The sequence below is a fragment of the Zalophus californianus genome, chromosome 11 (genome assembly GCF_009762305.2).
Source record: "Zalophus californianus isolate mZalCal1 chromosome 11, mZalCal1.pri.v2, whole genome shotgun sequence".
In the NCBI taxonomy this organism is placed as follows: Eukaryota; Metazoa; Chordata; class Mammalia; order Carnivora; family Otariidae; genus Zalophus; species Zalophus californianus.
Window position 1 is genome coordinate 111,149,854 of NC_045605.1, and position 13,988 is coordinate 111,163,841.

General features: G+C 61.0%; 1 protein-coding gene across 3 annotated transcripts in view; it reads left to right on the top strand.

The window, feature by feature from the left end:
- Positions 1-720: 720 nt before the first annotated feature.
- The window catches only part of CARS1 (cysteinyl-tRNA synthetase 1), a 46,058-nt gene continuing 32,790 nt past the window's right edge, over positions 721-13,988 (top strand). Inside the window, exons 1-2 of one of the 3 annotated variants that reach the window (XM_027580089.1) lie at positions 726-803; positions 9,838-10,086. In XM_027580089.1, the coding sequence (XP_027435890.1) occupies positions 779-803; positions 9,838-10,086 (274 nt within the window). In that variant the 5' untranslated portion in view covers positions 726-778. Of the gene's footprint in view, positions 804-7,309; positions 7,330-9,837; positions 10,087-13,988 lie in introns of those variants that run through there. The other 2 variants (XM_027580088.2, XM_027580091.1) reach the window with 2 other exon arrangements.

The following is a 13,988-nucleotide window of genomic DNA, read 5'->3' on the forward strand; positions in this document are numbered from 1 at the left end:
GCTGTCCTCCCGGTCTCTTTCGTTCGTTCTGCCACCCAGGGCGCTCTGAGCGTTCTAAAGCACAAATGCAGCTGTGCCCGGTCCTGTGGGAGCCAACCGTTCAGCGGCTCGCCATTCTTGACTCTGCTTACAAGATGCTTCCAAAAGGCCGAGCCCTGGCCTGTGCCTCAGGCCCCATCTCTTGCCAGGGCTGTTCTGCGCGTTCTGCACTAACTGGAAGTTTTCAGTGGCTTGCTTTCTGCGGGGGTCGTCCGCTGGACAGCCCTCTCCCGGGCACGCACTTCCCACCCATCCGCAATCCCATCCTCTAAGCTTCCTTCCAACTAGTCCTCCGTCCTGGCCAGCCCATTGCTGTCTCTGGACGGCCCTGTCTGACCAGCGGGCTGGGGCTGGGGCTGGTCCCCACGCCCGTCGGTGCAGTGCTAACAAGCATGAGTGAGCTGTGTCCTCGATGCCCGTCTCCCGAGGCCGAACTCTAACTTATCCCCGCCTCGGACACACACACCGCACCGAGCCCCGCACCTGGGCTGGCACCGGGTCTCCTAGGTCCATAATAGGGACCTGTGGTCCCAAGGAGGCTCCCGGCGCGTGCGCGCGGAGCGACGGGAAGCACAACTCCCAGCATGCCCTAGCCGGCGGCGTCCCGAGTCCGCGGCGGTTGCCTGGCGATCGGGCGTGTCCCGGAAGGCGGCCCCGGCGCTGGGCGGGACTTCCGGGGCGGTGGTTGCATCAGCTTCCGGGAAGCTGTCGCCTCTCTGGCTGGTTTGGAATTCCTAAGATGTCAGGTTCCTCTGGGGAGCAGGGTGAGTGCGCGCGGCGGTGCTGGCGGGATGAAGCCGCCCTGGGGGTTCGGCGGGTCCCCGGGGTGGGCGGAGGAGGACCCGTCGCCCTGGGTCGGCGGATCTCCTGGCCGCGCGGGGGAGGGCCCCGGGCCTGAGGCGTCGGCAGGTTCCTTGGGCCACCCTGCGGAGGATGACCCCGGTTCTGGGGGTGGCGCTTTCCCCGGGCGGGCGTGGGACCCACCCGCTTTGGGGGTCGGCGGTTTCCTGGAGCGACCTGGCGGACGCTGAGCCTCCCCGGGACCCCCCCGCCCCGGCCCGGGCCTGCGTTTCCCGCGCCTTGCCGGACCCCTGGGGGCTCCCCGCGGTTTCCAGGCCACCCCCTCCTCGGCCTCTTCCTCGGGCTCTGCCGGGGTCCTCTGGCACCCCGCCCCGGCGCGCTACCTCCCCCTTCCCGTAGCTGGCGTCTGGGCGGGACCTGGCTCCCTCCTGTCCCCAGCTGTACCCTGGCGACAGGCAGAGCCCCGGGGCTGATTCAGTTGGCGTCCAGCCTGGCAGCAAGCCGGGGGTGGGCGAAAGAAGCTGGGGTTCACAGACACCCACATGAGAGGCTTCGGGTTTTAGGAAGGCTTTCATCTGGGGCTCCACAGACAGTGGCCTTTGGGCTCTGCTTGGTCAGTGCGTTATTACCCCACTTTACTGCCTGCCTCCGGGGAGGTTCAGGGAGCAGCCCTGCCCACCCCGGGCTCTGATGTCACCAGCGCGTGGACCAACGCGTCCGCAGGCCGGCCTTGGAAGAGCCCTGGATCTTTTCCCGCAGTCCCGCAAGTAGGGCTGTGACTTCTGGCAAGTCCAGAGATTGTCACCAGGATTCCTGTCTGGAGCAAACTTTCCATTGGAATTATTGACCAAGAGTTTTACTGCTCTTGGCTGGTGAAAATGATGCGTGAAGGTTCCAGCCTGCCCACACTTGAGGCTGTGTGTGTCCCCTTTGCCTCTGGGTGCTGTGGGCCTCCAAGTGGGGAGCTCCGACCACCTGGGTAACCCTGTGATGTGGGAGGCACCCCCATGACAGGCTGCTGCCCCACACCAGTACCCACATACCAGGCTCGCTGTACCTCCCCGACGGGTGTGCCTGGATTCCAGGACTGTCTCCACCTTCCCTAGAGCCAGGCAGCCCGAGAAGTCCACCCAGCCTCCGGTGAAACGGCAGCATGGTCACAGCCCTGAGTCCAGAGCTGGTGTGGCGCGCCTGGGCTCCCAGCTCTGCCCCTTTCTCAGAGCACGGGGGGGCCGAGCGTGCCACCTCGGAGGATGTGGACCCTTAAGGGGTCATCCCTCGGAAAGGATTTAGAGTAGCACCTGGCACAGGACAGGTGCTGTGTGTCTGGATTGAAACCTGGAGCTTGTTTATCTGTTCTTTTTTGTTTTTTAATGAAAGCGTGGTTCTGTTTCATTTGTGGACATAAATGACATGTTGGGTTTTTTCTTTTAATTGCTTTAGAAAGTCAGGTGTTTGGAGGCTTGGTAAGAATTGGCCTGTTTTTGGAGATTGCTCTATACGTTGGAATTAAGCCCCCAGTTTGTCTGGACAGCTGATGGAGTTTTCTAGTCCTGTGCCTTAGGGCAGTACCTCTCAGGCAGCGCTTGGGCCCAGGACACAGCCCACCTGCTCTTCCTTTACTGGTGCCCCCCCCCCACCTGTCCCTAGGCTTCCTCCAAGGTTGAGAACCTGTGGTCATCCCCTGAGGAAACAGGAAATGAAACCAAATAGGAAAGGGTGTGTATGGGTACTAGAGTTGTAGATACGCTTGGTTTCCAGTTTCTGAAAGTTTTTTATTCCTAAGGTTGGATTCATCAAAAGTGACCTTCTCCCCAGGCTTTTTTTTTTTTCTTTTTAAGATTTTATTTATTTATTTGAGAGTGAGCAAGAAAGAGAGAGTGTGCATGAGCCAGGGGAGGGGCAGAGAAGCAGACTTCCCGCTGAGCAGGGAGCCCAACATGGGGCTCGATCCCAGGACCCCAGGATCGTGACCTGAGCTGAAGCAGAGCTCAACCCAACCGACTGAGTTCCCCAGGTGCCTTCCCCAGGCTTTTCAAGGACATCCTCATTTAGAATATTTTTCCCATTTCAGCTCTTCCTTAAGTAGATTCAGAACATCTGTTTGGTTCCCTGTGCTGACACCGGTTTTGCAGCTTCTCCTTTGTTGCTCGAAGGTGCGTGTCCCATTCCAGGTTCCGCTTGCTTTAGAAAGACCAGTCTCCTCTCTGGAGGACGCCTGGCTGGATGGAGCTCCCCTCAGAGGCCTTGTGCTGCAGGCTCCAGGCAGTCTTTGGTGGTTTTGTGTCAAACTTGCTGTTTAATTCTTTATGCTGAGTACTTCAAAGGGTCTTTGTAACCCTCGTATAGCTAGCATTTTTCTTCCCCAGGTATCCGTCTAAATACATCTGTTGTGGCCTTTCATCTTGAGACCAACCTTGTGGTCGGTACTGCCCTTATCTGCCTGTCCAGGCGAGAAATCCTGACGTTCTGAGAAGTTGCGTGATTTGTCCAGGGTCCCACAGCTATAGCCGGGGGCCGAGCCAGGCCTCCAGCCCTGGCAGTTTGACCGCAGCAGGGATCTCAGCCAGCATCCTGTGCTGCCTTTGATGATAATCTGAATGATTCCATTCAGAATAACAGCTAGAGCCCCCAGTCCAGAGTGTGTGTAAGGGCACACGAGATAGAGCCAATAGGCTTTGCTGCGTTTCCAGAAGAAAAATGAAACATCCATATTTATAGACTACAAATGTTTGCTTATCTCTGAACTCATGTTTCCGTGTTGGCGAGTATTTACTTTTATGTAAGAGTTGTGAGAGATGGTGCCCTTGGGGTGGAGCTTAAGCCATCTCCATGTCGTGGTGGTATGGTGCTGTCTGGCCGCCCTCTCATTACCTGGGCAGCAGACTGTGATTCTAATGAAAGGTCTGTGAAAGACGGGAAAGTGAAAGCGCCAGGTGAGAGCATTATATCGTCCATTTCAGTGGAAAAGTGTCCCTGAGCAGTTCACAAAGATTTACTTAGATATTTCTTATTTCCTCACTAAGCATACGTTGAGCACTTGCCCTGCTAGGCAGTCCTGGACGCCGGAGGTCCGACCGCAGACGAGGGCGATCTGTCTCAGTCTCTCTGGGGCTTTCCGTCCAGTAGGGAGGTGGGTTACACCAGTGAAGGGCGAGACCCATAAGACAGGTCAGTGTCGGGGTGGGCTGGAACGGACGGCCTCCCTCCTTGGTCCCATTCCAGAGCATGTGCTGCTTGGTGGGCCGAGAACTGCAAGCTTGTTCAGAGTCCCAGCTCTGTGACTATGAGCTGACAGAACCTCGGCGGCGTCCTTTTCTGTCAGCCAGCCCACGGGCAAGATAGGAGTGTGGGGAACCACAGGGGTGGCTCCACCGGGCCAGACCTGCAAGCGGCAGCAGTGGGCAGTGGTCTGCTGGCCAGGCCCAGAGCCTGGAGATGGAGCCCCTAGCACTCTGCTCCCGAGGAAGGGAGGGGCAGGCCAGATCCCAAGTGGGGTGGAGGCTGAGCCCCAAGGAAGAAAGCGGAGCGGGGATTCCTGGCAGAGAGCACTGCTTTCCCCCAAGTTCCTGAGGCCAGGGGGCGGAGGAGGGCCAGACATCGGCCGCAGGGCCGGGTCTGCAAGGGCCTTGCGCACATCTTTGGAGTTTAGGTCTTGCCTTTGGGTTTTGGAAAGATCATCTGCCCCTCCCCCACATGCAGGCGGAGCAGGGCCGTGGCAGCCGTGGCAGCCATGGCATGAGAGGGGCAGGCTCGGGGACCAGGGCTGGTGCTGGGGGTGGGTGGTGCGGGGGTAAGAGGCGAGCACCCAAGCTTTAGCCCAGTAGGGGACGATGACCATGCTGCTCCCCGGGACCTGCGCCCAGGTCTGGGGGGGCAAGGCACGATGCCTAGGGACGCCCGTGGATGAGTGATTGTCGGACTTGAGGGGCTGGTGCTCAGGAGAGGGCGCTGGAGGAGACGTCAGGAGCCCTCGGCCCGTGGGAGGACACCCTGGGCTCTGGGAGTGGGTAGCATTCCCCCAGGTGGTGGAGAGCAGGGGTGCACGCGCCTCTCTGCTCTCAGATTCGATGTGGAGAAGGGATAAGTTTGGGAAACCTTGTCCAGTCCCCTTTCTGAGAGCCACTTGGGCAGCTGATCATCCTGACAGGAAACAGTGTGGAGGGGACCCAGGAGGGGGCGCGCTGCAGGAGGGCAACCAGGGGAGCTGGAGGAGTGCTTGTGGAAGGGGTGTGGTTTGTAGGGCTGGGTGCACGGAGCACTGCAGGATGAGGCCCGGAGTGGCTGTTCTGTTTGTGTGATCTCGGGAAATGTTTTATAAAGGCTTTGGCTGCTTAAATTGGAGAAACTGGATAACAGATCAATCCAAACTGGATACGCACGTAATGACATTCCCGTGATCAGTAGGTGTCTCCCCCTTGGTGTATGTTTGAGCGGCACCGCCGCCGCAGGCTGACCCGGAGGCAGACATGCCCTCCACAGCGGCGAGGGGCAGGCGTCCGCCTTGTGCACCAGCACGTGCTGCCGCCTCAGTGAGGGCCACCGCCACACGTGGGGCTCCTGCTCACCCACTGGCCCATCTGATCTCACCTCGGGGCTGATAGCCAGACTGCAGTCTGGCCAAAACCATGACCATTTCAAAGCTGACCTAGTTCTTGTTGGTTTCCTCAAGACACGCTTGAGTGCACCGCCAGAGTCACAGCTCAGGGGCCGCCCGCTCCCGTAGCCCGGAAGCCTTCCGTCCGGCGGAGCTCCCTGGGCACCGCGCCTGCCCATCCCGAGAAGATCCTTCCCTTGTGACGGCCTAGGCTGCTCCAGACGGTGGATTTTAAATGCATGTGTAGTATCTGAGTGAACCCCTTCAGGGGCCATTATAATAATGACACAGGGCAAGTGTAATAATAAGTGGCAAACTGACTGGGGCCTGGCTGTGTGTCAGGTGGTATTTTAAATGTTTGCAAGTGTAATTTCACGAGACGCAGCAGCTTTTATGAGGCGTGTGTTGTTCTGAGCCTGTATGACGGAGGTGGAGAAGAAGGCCTGGAGCCCCAGCACTGAGCCCCAGCACAGAGCCCCAGTGCTGTGCCCCAGTACTGCACCCCAACGCCGAGCCCCAGTGCTGAGCCCCAGTACTGCACCCCAATGCCGAGCCCCAGTGCTGAGCCCCAGTACTGCACCCCAACGCCGAGCCCCAGTGCTGAGCCCCAGTACTGCACCCCAACGCCGAGCCCCAGTGCTGCGCCCCAACACCGAGCCCCGGTGCTGAGCCCCAGTACTGCACCCCAACACCGAGCCCCAGTGCTGAGCCCCAGTACTGCACCCCAACGCTGAGCCCAAGGGCTGAGCCCCAGCACCGAGCCCCCACACTGAGCCCCAGCACCGCCATGGTACAGCGCCTTGCCCAGCCGCGGCCCTGCAGCTCAAGAGTTCCCTAAGTCCCTTGCCAGTGCTTTAAAGCCAGCGTGGTGGGTAGCACATTTGACCTGTTGTGCTCATTTTAAAAAATAGCGTATGCTTGTTGGAGGACACATGGGAAAAAAGCGGGAAATACCAGTCAGCTGTAAGCCCGCTCAGCGTTCGGCGCGGGCCTGGGGCTCTGCTTTGTTCACTAGAACGTGGTCCGAGCGAGAGGCGTGTGCCCGGTCTGCTTGCTGTGGGGGTGACGGGGCGGGCTGGATCAGAGTGGCGCTGGCCTTGCTCCGTTGCCCTCCCTCCCGGGGGTCAGTGGCACAGGTACAGGAGACGGGGACAGGGAGCGCAGAGGGCCGGTGCGGGGAGCACGGCAGATTGCAGGAAACCCTGCCCCAGCTCTGCCCACGCCGCTGGCAGGTCCTCTCCCTGATCTTACTGGACTTGATCTTCATCGAGAGTGTGCGCCAACAGCCACCTGACAGGCCGCTGAGCTGTCCGAGGCAGCTTGCCGGGTGAAGTAGAAGTTCCCTGGGAGGAAGATGCTGTGTGGGAAATGCTCAAGAAGCCTGATACTTAGAGTTAGGCTTTCCTGGAGCTCTCAGGCAAGCACAGCCTCCCTTCCTGGATTTCACCTCCAGCCCGATTCCCCGCCTGGGGCTGTGAGGCGGGGTCACAAAGGCAGGCCCTTCTATAGCAGAGCAGCAGCAGAAAGTTCCACCCGGAACTTTCCTCCTGGTCTTAGACAGAATCTAAGCAACAGGGACTTGGGGGCCACTCCCCAAGAGCCCTTGGGCTGGGTCCTCAGAGCCACCTGCTCAAGGGAAGGAGGGAGAGCGGGGGGCACTGGCACCTTCAGCAGGGAGGGGGCCACCTCCGGGTCTCTCTTTGCTTCAGCAATCCCAAGAGTGGACACGGAAAGTGGTTTGTTCTCCTTGTAGGTCTAGAGTGAACAAAAGCAACGTCCCTGTAGGTGTGCACCTCTGGGCAGCAGGGCTCTGGCTGGGCAAGCCGTTCGGGGTTCAAAGCAACTTTAGACTCAGCCTATGGGAAATCCGGTTGCTGCCGTGTGCTGTGTGGGTAGGTGGATTGTGTCCTGGGAGAGGGCCCCTGAGGCCCTGATACAGCAGGTGACCCCCAGCCCCTTGCAGGCAGGGCTGCCCTGTGAGCTCCCATTCTGCTGCTTGCTCACCTGTTCATGCGGTGAATGCGTTGAGTGTCTAGAATGTTCTGGGCTTAGTTCTAGATGCTGAAGGTATATGCTGAGTGAATAAAGTGGGGTGTGGGGCAGACGTGAAGAAGTGGCGTGAGGACAAAGAGAAAGCAGGAAGGGGGTCTGGGCTCTGGTTGGAACAGCATCCAGGGAGACCTGAAGGAAAAAAGATACCCAGCAGAGCCCTGAGGAAGAGCGGGAGCCCGGCCACGTCTGGGGGAGCATTCCAGGCAGGCAAGGACAGTGGGATGAAAGACCCCGAAAAGAACAGGCCACGCTTTTGTGGAGTGAGCGGGGGCTGAAGTCAGGCCTGGGGGGGGTCCCTGTGAGGAGGGGGCGGTCTGGAGGATGAGGAGGGGGGATGTGATCTTGCACCTGTCAGCAGGCCACTCTGGCCTGCCTGTGGGGGAGCCTGCGTCACAGAGATGATGGGCTGGGCCCCTGTGTGGCAGCCGTGGGTGACAAGGGCTGCATTCCAGACGTGTGTGCAGATGGGGCTCCTGGACCGGCCAGCGCCTTGGCTGTGCCCTCATCAAGGGTAGTTCGTGAGGGGCAGGACTCCAGTCGAGATGGAAGGGTGTGGTCGATCAGACGGGGTCACATGAGCCAGAGCCCTCCTGGGGGTGCGCTGGGGAAGGAAGCACGTGGGCTTTGGGGAAAGCCTGTGTTTTAAGCACAGCATTCGTTTGAGGGCTCAAGGAGGACTTTTACTCTGAGTGCCCACCCCTTCCCTGTGCATGAAGAGCTCAGGGTTCAGGACATGCCCAAGAAGCAGGCCATGTTGCGTGCCGGCTGCTTGGAAAATGCCACGGGCTTTCATCCTTCTGCCGGTTCATTCCTCCTCATCCTTGCTGATGGCACTGTGTCCAGGAAGTCTGCCGGAGGGGGGCGGGGTGGCCTGCAGTGGACGCAAGTGCAGAAAGGCCTTTTGTGTGCGCACAGGCCCTCCACATACGTGCTGCGCTGTCTGCTTGGGTGGGTGCTGGGGTGATTTTCCTGCTCCTGTACCAGGCAGGCACACCCGGATGGGGAAGAGGGCCAGAGAGCGGGGAACGTGGCTGTGGAGGGCCACGTCACCTCCCTGTCTGCAGCTATCCTTGCTGTGGGTCAGGCACGGTGACCCAGTGACCTTGTGGTGCCAGGCAGCTAGCTTGGAAGGGCAGGTGCGCCCGGCAAAGAGAGAGGGGACAGGCTCGTACTTTCCTGCTCTGAGTGGGTCCCAGGCCAAGAGCGTGTCTGTGGAAGCAAATGAACACTGGTCCTTTTTCATGGTTTGCTCAGAAAATTAAGGAAAAAAAAAACAAGCGGGATGATCAAGGCTTAGATGCAGCTCAGTCAGACTCATGGGCTGGGGTACGAGGCTCCTTCCCGAGGCTAAAGGGTCTTTGGTTTAGTGTCCCAGCCTGGCCCCTGCCTCCCTGTTGTAGGGTGGGGCTGGCTCTGTGCCCTTTGCTCAGGCTCGGGGCAGCTCCTGTCCCTGAACCCACCACACCAGAGGTAGACACAGCTGGACATTAGTTAGTGTGGTAAGAACAGGTTTTACCCAGTGACTGATACCGGGGACCTGAAGGGATGACAGGCGATGGTTCCCAGGGGAGAAGAGGGTGGGAGGGGTGAGCAGAGCTCAGTACCGCGGAGGAGGTGAGCCATCACCGAGGGCTGGCGAGTGCCGAGGCCATCCTGACCACCTGTGCCTGCTGGCGGGCAGGGTTCTGTCCTCCCGCAGAGCTGGGAGAGGGGCCCATCCTTCCTGATGGTTGCATGTCAGAGGAGTGGCCTGCAGGTCGCTGGGAGTCCCTTCTGGGTTGGAGGAGATACATACTCACAATGCGAGTCCTCCCAGTAATTGCTCTAAGGGGGCAGGCAGGGCCTGCAGCAGGTGTTCTCGGGGCGGGGGGGGGGGGGGCCCTGATCCTCCCAGAAACACAGCCTTCAGCTGCTGGACACCATGCTGGTGCGGGGGTTTGACCCAAGCGTGCTGTGTCCTCACCCGCCCTCGGCGCCCACTGGGCCCGGGAGGTTGCTGCTGCTGAGAAGGGGCTGTGGGCCCGGAGGGTTGTTTTCCTCTAGTTGAGGTAGAATTCACATAACGTGAAGCTCACAGTTGCAGTCGTACGGAGACTGCACGGTGCGGTGGTACTTACGCTCCCCTCCCCGCCGCCCGTACTGTGCAGCCACCACCACTTTCCTGTTCCGGAGCTGCCCCATCCCCGCGACTCGAAACCCCACTCGTCTCTCCCCAGCGCCCCTCAGCAGCCCCGGCAGCCACTGGCCTGCTTCAGACGTTCCGTACGCGGGGAAGCCCTGCACGTGTCTGGACTTCGGCCCGAGGCCCCCGGGCCCCCGACTGACACTGTGTGCCTCTGTCTTTGCAGCTCCTGCCTACAGGTCCATCCTGAGCATTAGGGACGAGACAGCCAGGGTGCAGGCCCTGAACGAGCACCTCAGCACGCGTAGCTATGTCCGGGGGTACTCCCTGTCCCAGGCGGACGTGGACATGTTCAGGCAGCTCTCGGCCCCTCCCGCTGACACGCGCCTCTTCCACGTGGCTCGGTGGTTCAGGCACATAGAAGCGATCCTGGGTGGCCCCTGCGGCAGAGGCGAGCCCTGTGGGCGCCAAGCAAGTGAGTAGTGGAGTGAGTTCCCCAGCTGGTAGCACCTCTCCTGCCAGCGGCCACCTCCAAGGTCAGGGCCCCGAAGCTGGCAGCGGACCCCGCAGGGCTTCTCCTGTCCCCGCGTGTGAGCACGTGGCCTGGCAGGCTGGCCCGCGCGCCCCGAGTGGCGGTCAGGACAGACTCTGCTCAGGAGTCAGCCCGTGCGGGTCATGCCTGCCCGTGGCCGCTGTGACAGAGCTGCCCGGGCCCTGGTGCAGAGCTGCTGCCAGACCATGCCGCCCGCGGCGGAGCTTGGGGGGTTGGAGGGGTGCCTGGTCCAGCCTGGCGTTCTCAGCTAATTGCTGGCCTGGCTTCACTTTGACTGGCTTCTTCTCCTTTATTCTGTCCATGCGTTGCGGTGTGTGTGTGTGTGTCCGCCATGTAGTTAACATATTATGTTAATAGTCATTGAATTTTCTGAAAATCAGAACAAAGTCAGTTCTCAACTTTGAGCTCATGCTGCAGCCTGTGGGTGCTGGCGCGTCTGACAGGTGACAGCGGTTACTTTCGGGGTCCTGCTGGAACATCTGAGGGGCTCAGGCCCTGTGTGGTTTCTCTCCTGCGATGAACCCCTGGGTGTTTCGTCCCGCAATCGCCCGATGCCCTCGAGCAGCTCAGCTTGGGCACGCACGCGGCTTCATGGAAGGGGTGGGCGGCGTGCTGCCTCTGCTGGTCCTCGCAGGGCGGGGCAGCCTCCTGGGGGCTTTTCCAGACTCCTTCAGGTGGGGGCATTGCAGCATCGCCCAGCGCCCACGTCGCTGTCCTGGCCTGGGTCCCCTGCCGGAACAGGTGGAGGTGGGGGCATCGTTTCCCCCCGAGTGGGGTGTGATTTGGTTTTCTGGATAATCCTTCTGCAGCACAGGGTGGAGCTTTGTGGGTACACTGTCTCCATGGGCATCTAGCACGATGACCCTGGTGATGTCCATGGTGTCAGGTGCCATGTCGTCCCCCTGGGTCCCAGCTCCTAAGACACAGCGTGCAGGGGTGGAGGTCGGGGCATCCAGGGCTCCCAGCCTTGGCAACGACCTGGCTCGTGGTCCAGCCAGGACCTTGTCTAGAGAACGAGCAGATGCCTTTTAGCCATGCAGAGGAAGGGCCACCAGAGGCAGAGAGCCGCCCTTTGCATTGACGAGGCTAGGCTGGCTGGGGGGCGAGGAGAGATGCACCCTGCCTGGCACCCATAACGTTTCCTGACTCCTTCTGCCTCCAAATCCCCTCGTGTGCCCAGCCCATGGCCGCGGGTGGCCTGCAAGCGGGGCTGCTCCCAGGCCCCTCTCCCACGTCCCTGGGAGCACAGGAACTGATCACCTGCTGGCCTGGTCATTGCTGCCAGAATTGAGCACTGCTCCGTTCAGGGCTCTGACGTCCTGTCCTGGGCGTGAGCGCCGCCTCTCCCAGCCCCCCGCTTCCCGGCACCCTGTCCCCACTCCCTCCGAGCCTGTCCCAGCGGCGACCCCTGTGACATCTGCCCCTGCTGCTGGCGCCTGGTCTGTCCCTCCGTGTCCCTCCCGGGCTGTGGGCCTCAGAGCCTGAGCCACCCTCTCAGGCACAGAAAGTGGGGCGGCCCCTGCCTCTGCCGCCTCCCTGTCCCATCAGCACCCCCCACGGCCCCGACACAGAGGGACCACTCTGCCCAGGGCCTGGCCTGCGGTCAGTGTCTGGAGTGCTGCCCCTCCCGCCAGGGCCCCCTGTGCTGCTGCGGCTCCCAGTCCCCTGGCAGGGGGCTCAGGCCCTGTGGCTGTAGGGGTGACACAGTGCGGCACCCCTCTCTGCCCCCCGACCCCTACCCGTGTCCTGGGGGAGTGTTTCTCCTCCCTCGGTGGTGGGATGGGCGCTGTGCCTCTAAGCGGTGTGTGCGTTTCTGTCAGGTCGGGGGTTTGTGCTGTGCAGTGGCCCCATGCCCAGGACAGGGCCTGGAGGGTTCTGGCTATGTGTTGGATGAATGGGATGTGTGTTAGTTCAAGCAGAAGCCGAGACAAGGAGTTCATGCACGGGATGGTGAGTGCTGTAGTGGAGGCATGGGCACCGTGTGGGGAGACTCGGCTTGGCCTTGTTGGGGTGTCGAGTGCCGCGGTGGGCCGCTGTCCTGAGTGAGCCATGTTCGTGCTTGGGCACGGCTCAGCTGATGGGGTAAGGGAACGCTAGTGGAAAATTTCCTCATTAAACCAGGGGTCCTGTGTGATATCTGGCAGAGTCCCTCGAACCTGCCACCAGCTGTGTGACCGTGGTGGCCCTTTGGGGTGCGGCCAGGCTCCCCGGGCTCCACTGCCAGCTGCGTACCGCCATCCCCCCGTCTTCTTGGATGGGCCTCCCCTGCTGTGAACCCTGAGCCTTCCTGCCTCGCAGGACGAGCAGTGCTGGTCCTCCGGCTCGCATCCGTGTGTGGCAGCTCTGGCCGATGTCCCCGCTCAGCTCAGATAGCAGTGTTGTCTGTCTCAGGAGCTGTGGGGTGTGAGTGAGAGAGGGGATGCATGGTGACATCCACAGCACATTGAGCATCACCGAGTCCCAGACTGAGAGTTTCCTTCACGGCCATTTGCTGCATGTAAAGTGAGCCTGTGAGACGCATGCCTGACCTCAGTAATAGCACCGCTGTCTCACTGAGGGTGTGGGCCTTCCCACGCACCGGAGTCTGTGGCCGCCTCGTTTGCTGGCCACCACCCAGAGTAGGGAGCTCCTCTTGAGCGCGGGCTGCCTCTTTCCCCGCCTGCCCGCTCCCCTTCCCGCCTGCGCACGGGCTCCCGCAGACATGCACACAGCAGCTGCCTTCCTCCCTCCGCTCTCCTCTGCCTGTCACTTCAGTCAGCCTCTGTGTGGCTGATGCGACACCTTGGGCAAATAGCCAAGCCCAGGACCGACTGCTCCGTGATCCCAGCAGGAAGCAGCGAGTGGGGCTCTGTGGGGTCTCGGTCAGCAGGCCATCCAGCACGAGAGGCAGAGGTGGGCAGTGGACAGGAGGGGGCGGCTCGGCGAGCTGCAGACCCCTGCTTGGGAAGATGGGACAGGTAGTGCGGAGGCTTCCATGGGCCCGTCCTGTGCACTGTGAGCGAGGCCCAAAGCTGGCTCTGTGAGCGAGAGCTGCGGGGGACAGCTGGGCTCTAGGTGCAGGGTGCTAGATGCCCAGGACGGAGCTACACCCCCTCGGGCTCTCAGGGCGCCTGCCACAAAAGTACTGCCCTCTGTCCATCTGGAAGCGTGGGCCTGGGACACATGGAGCAGCAGGGGCAGCCCCCGAGACAGTGCTGGGGAGGGGACGGTGGTGGTGGCAGGAGTGGGGAGGAGACAGGGTCTTGGAAGGCAGCGAGGGACAGAGCCACCCCACACTGTTCCAGAGTCGGTCAAGCACCCGTGTGGAGCTGGAAGCCACAAGTGTCTTGTCCCAGTCGAGTCAGGGAGTGACCCGCATGTTGTGGGGGTGGGGACCAGAATTGAGGGGGAGCTGGCCATTTGCCCCCGTCTGATGGAGATGGGGCTGGGGTGGAGCCTGTTCTTACTGAGTTTCTGGGGCCGTGAGCTAGTTGCGGCCTGGCCAGTCCTGTACTGCCCTGGAAAGTGGCCCATGTCCCACGAAGCCTCCACAAAGCGTTGGGTACTCCCATTTGCTGCATTTGAGTCTGGCACTGCAGGGCCCATGCCCCCTCCTGGCCCATAAGCCATGTCCACCACGGTGCCTGTAAGCGGCCAGGAGGGCCTGGGTTTGAGGAGCAGGGGATGCAGTGGGTGTGAGCTCGTCTCGCAGGTGCTCCCAAGCTGTGCTGCAGTCCGCTGCCCCACAGATTGTGAGCAAAGCAAAATAGAGACGCCATTGCATTTGACACGGGTGATGCTGACGGAGACCCGCACCGCTTAGCCCTGTTCGTTGAGAAAGACCA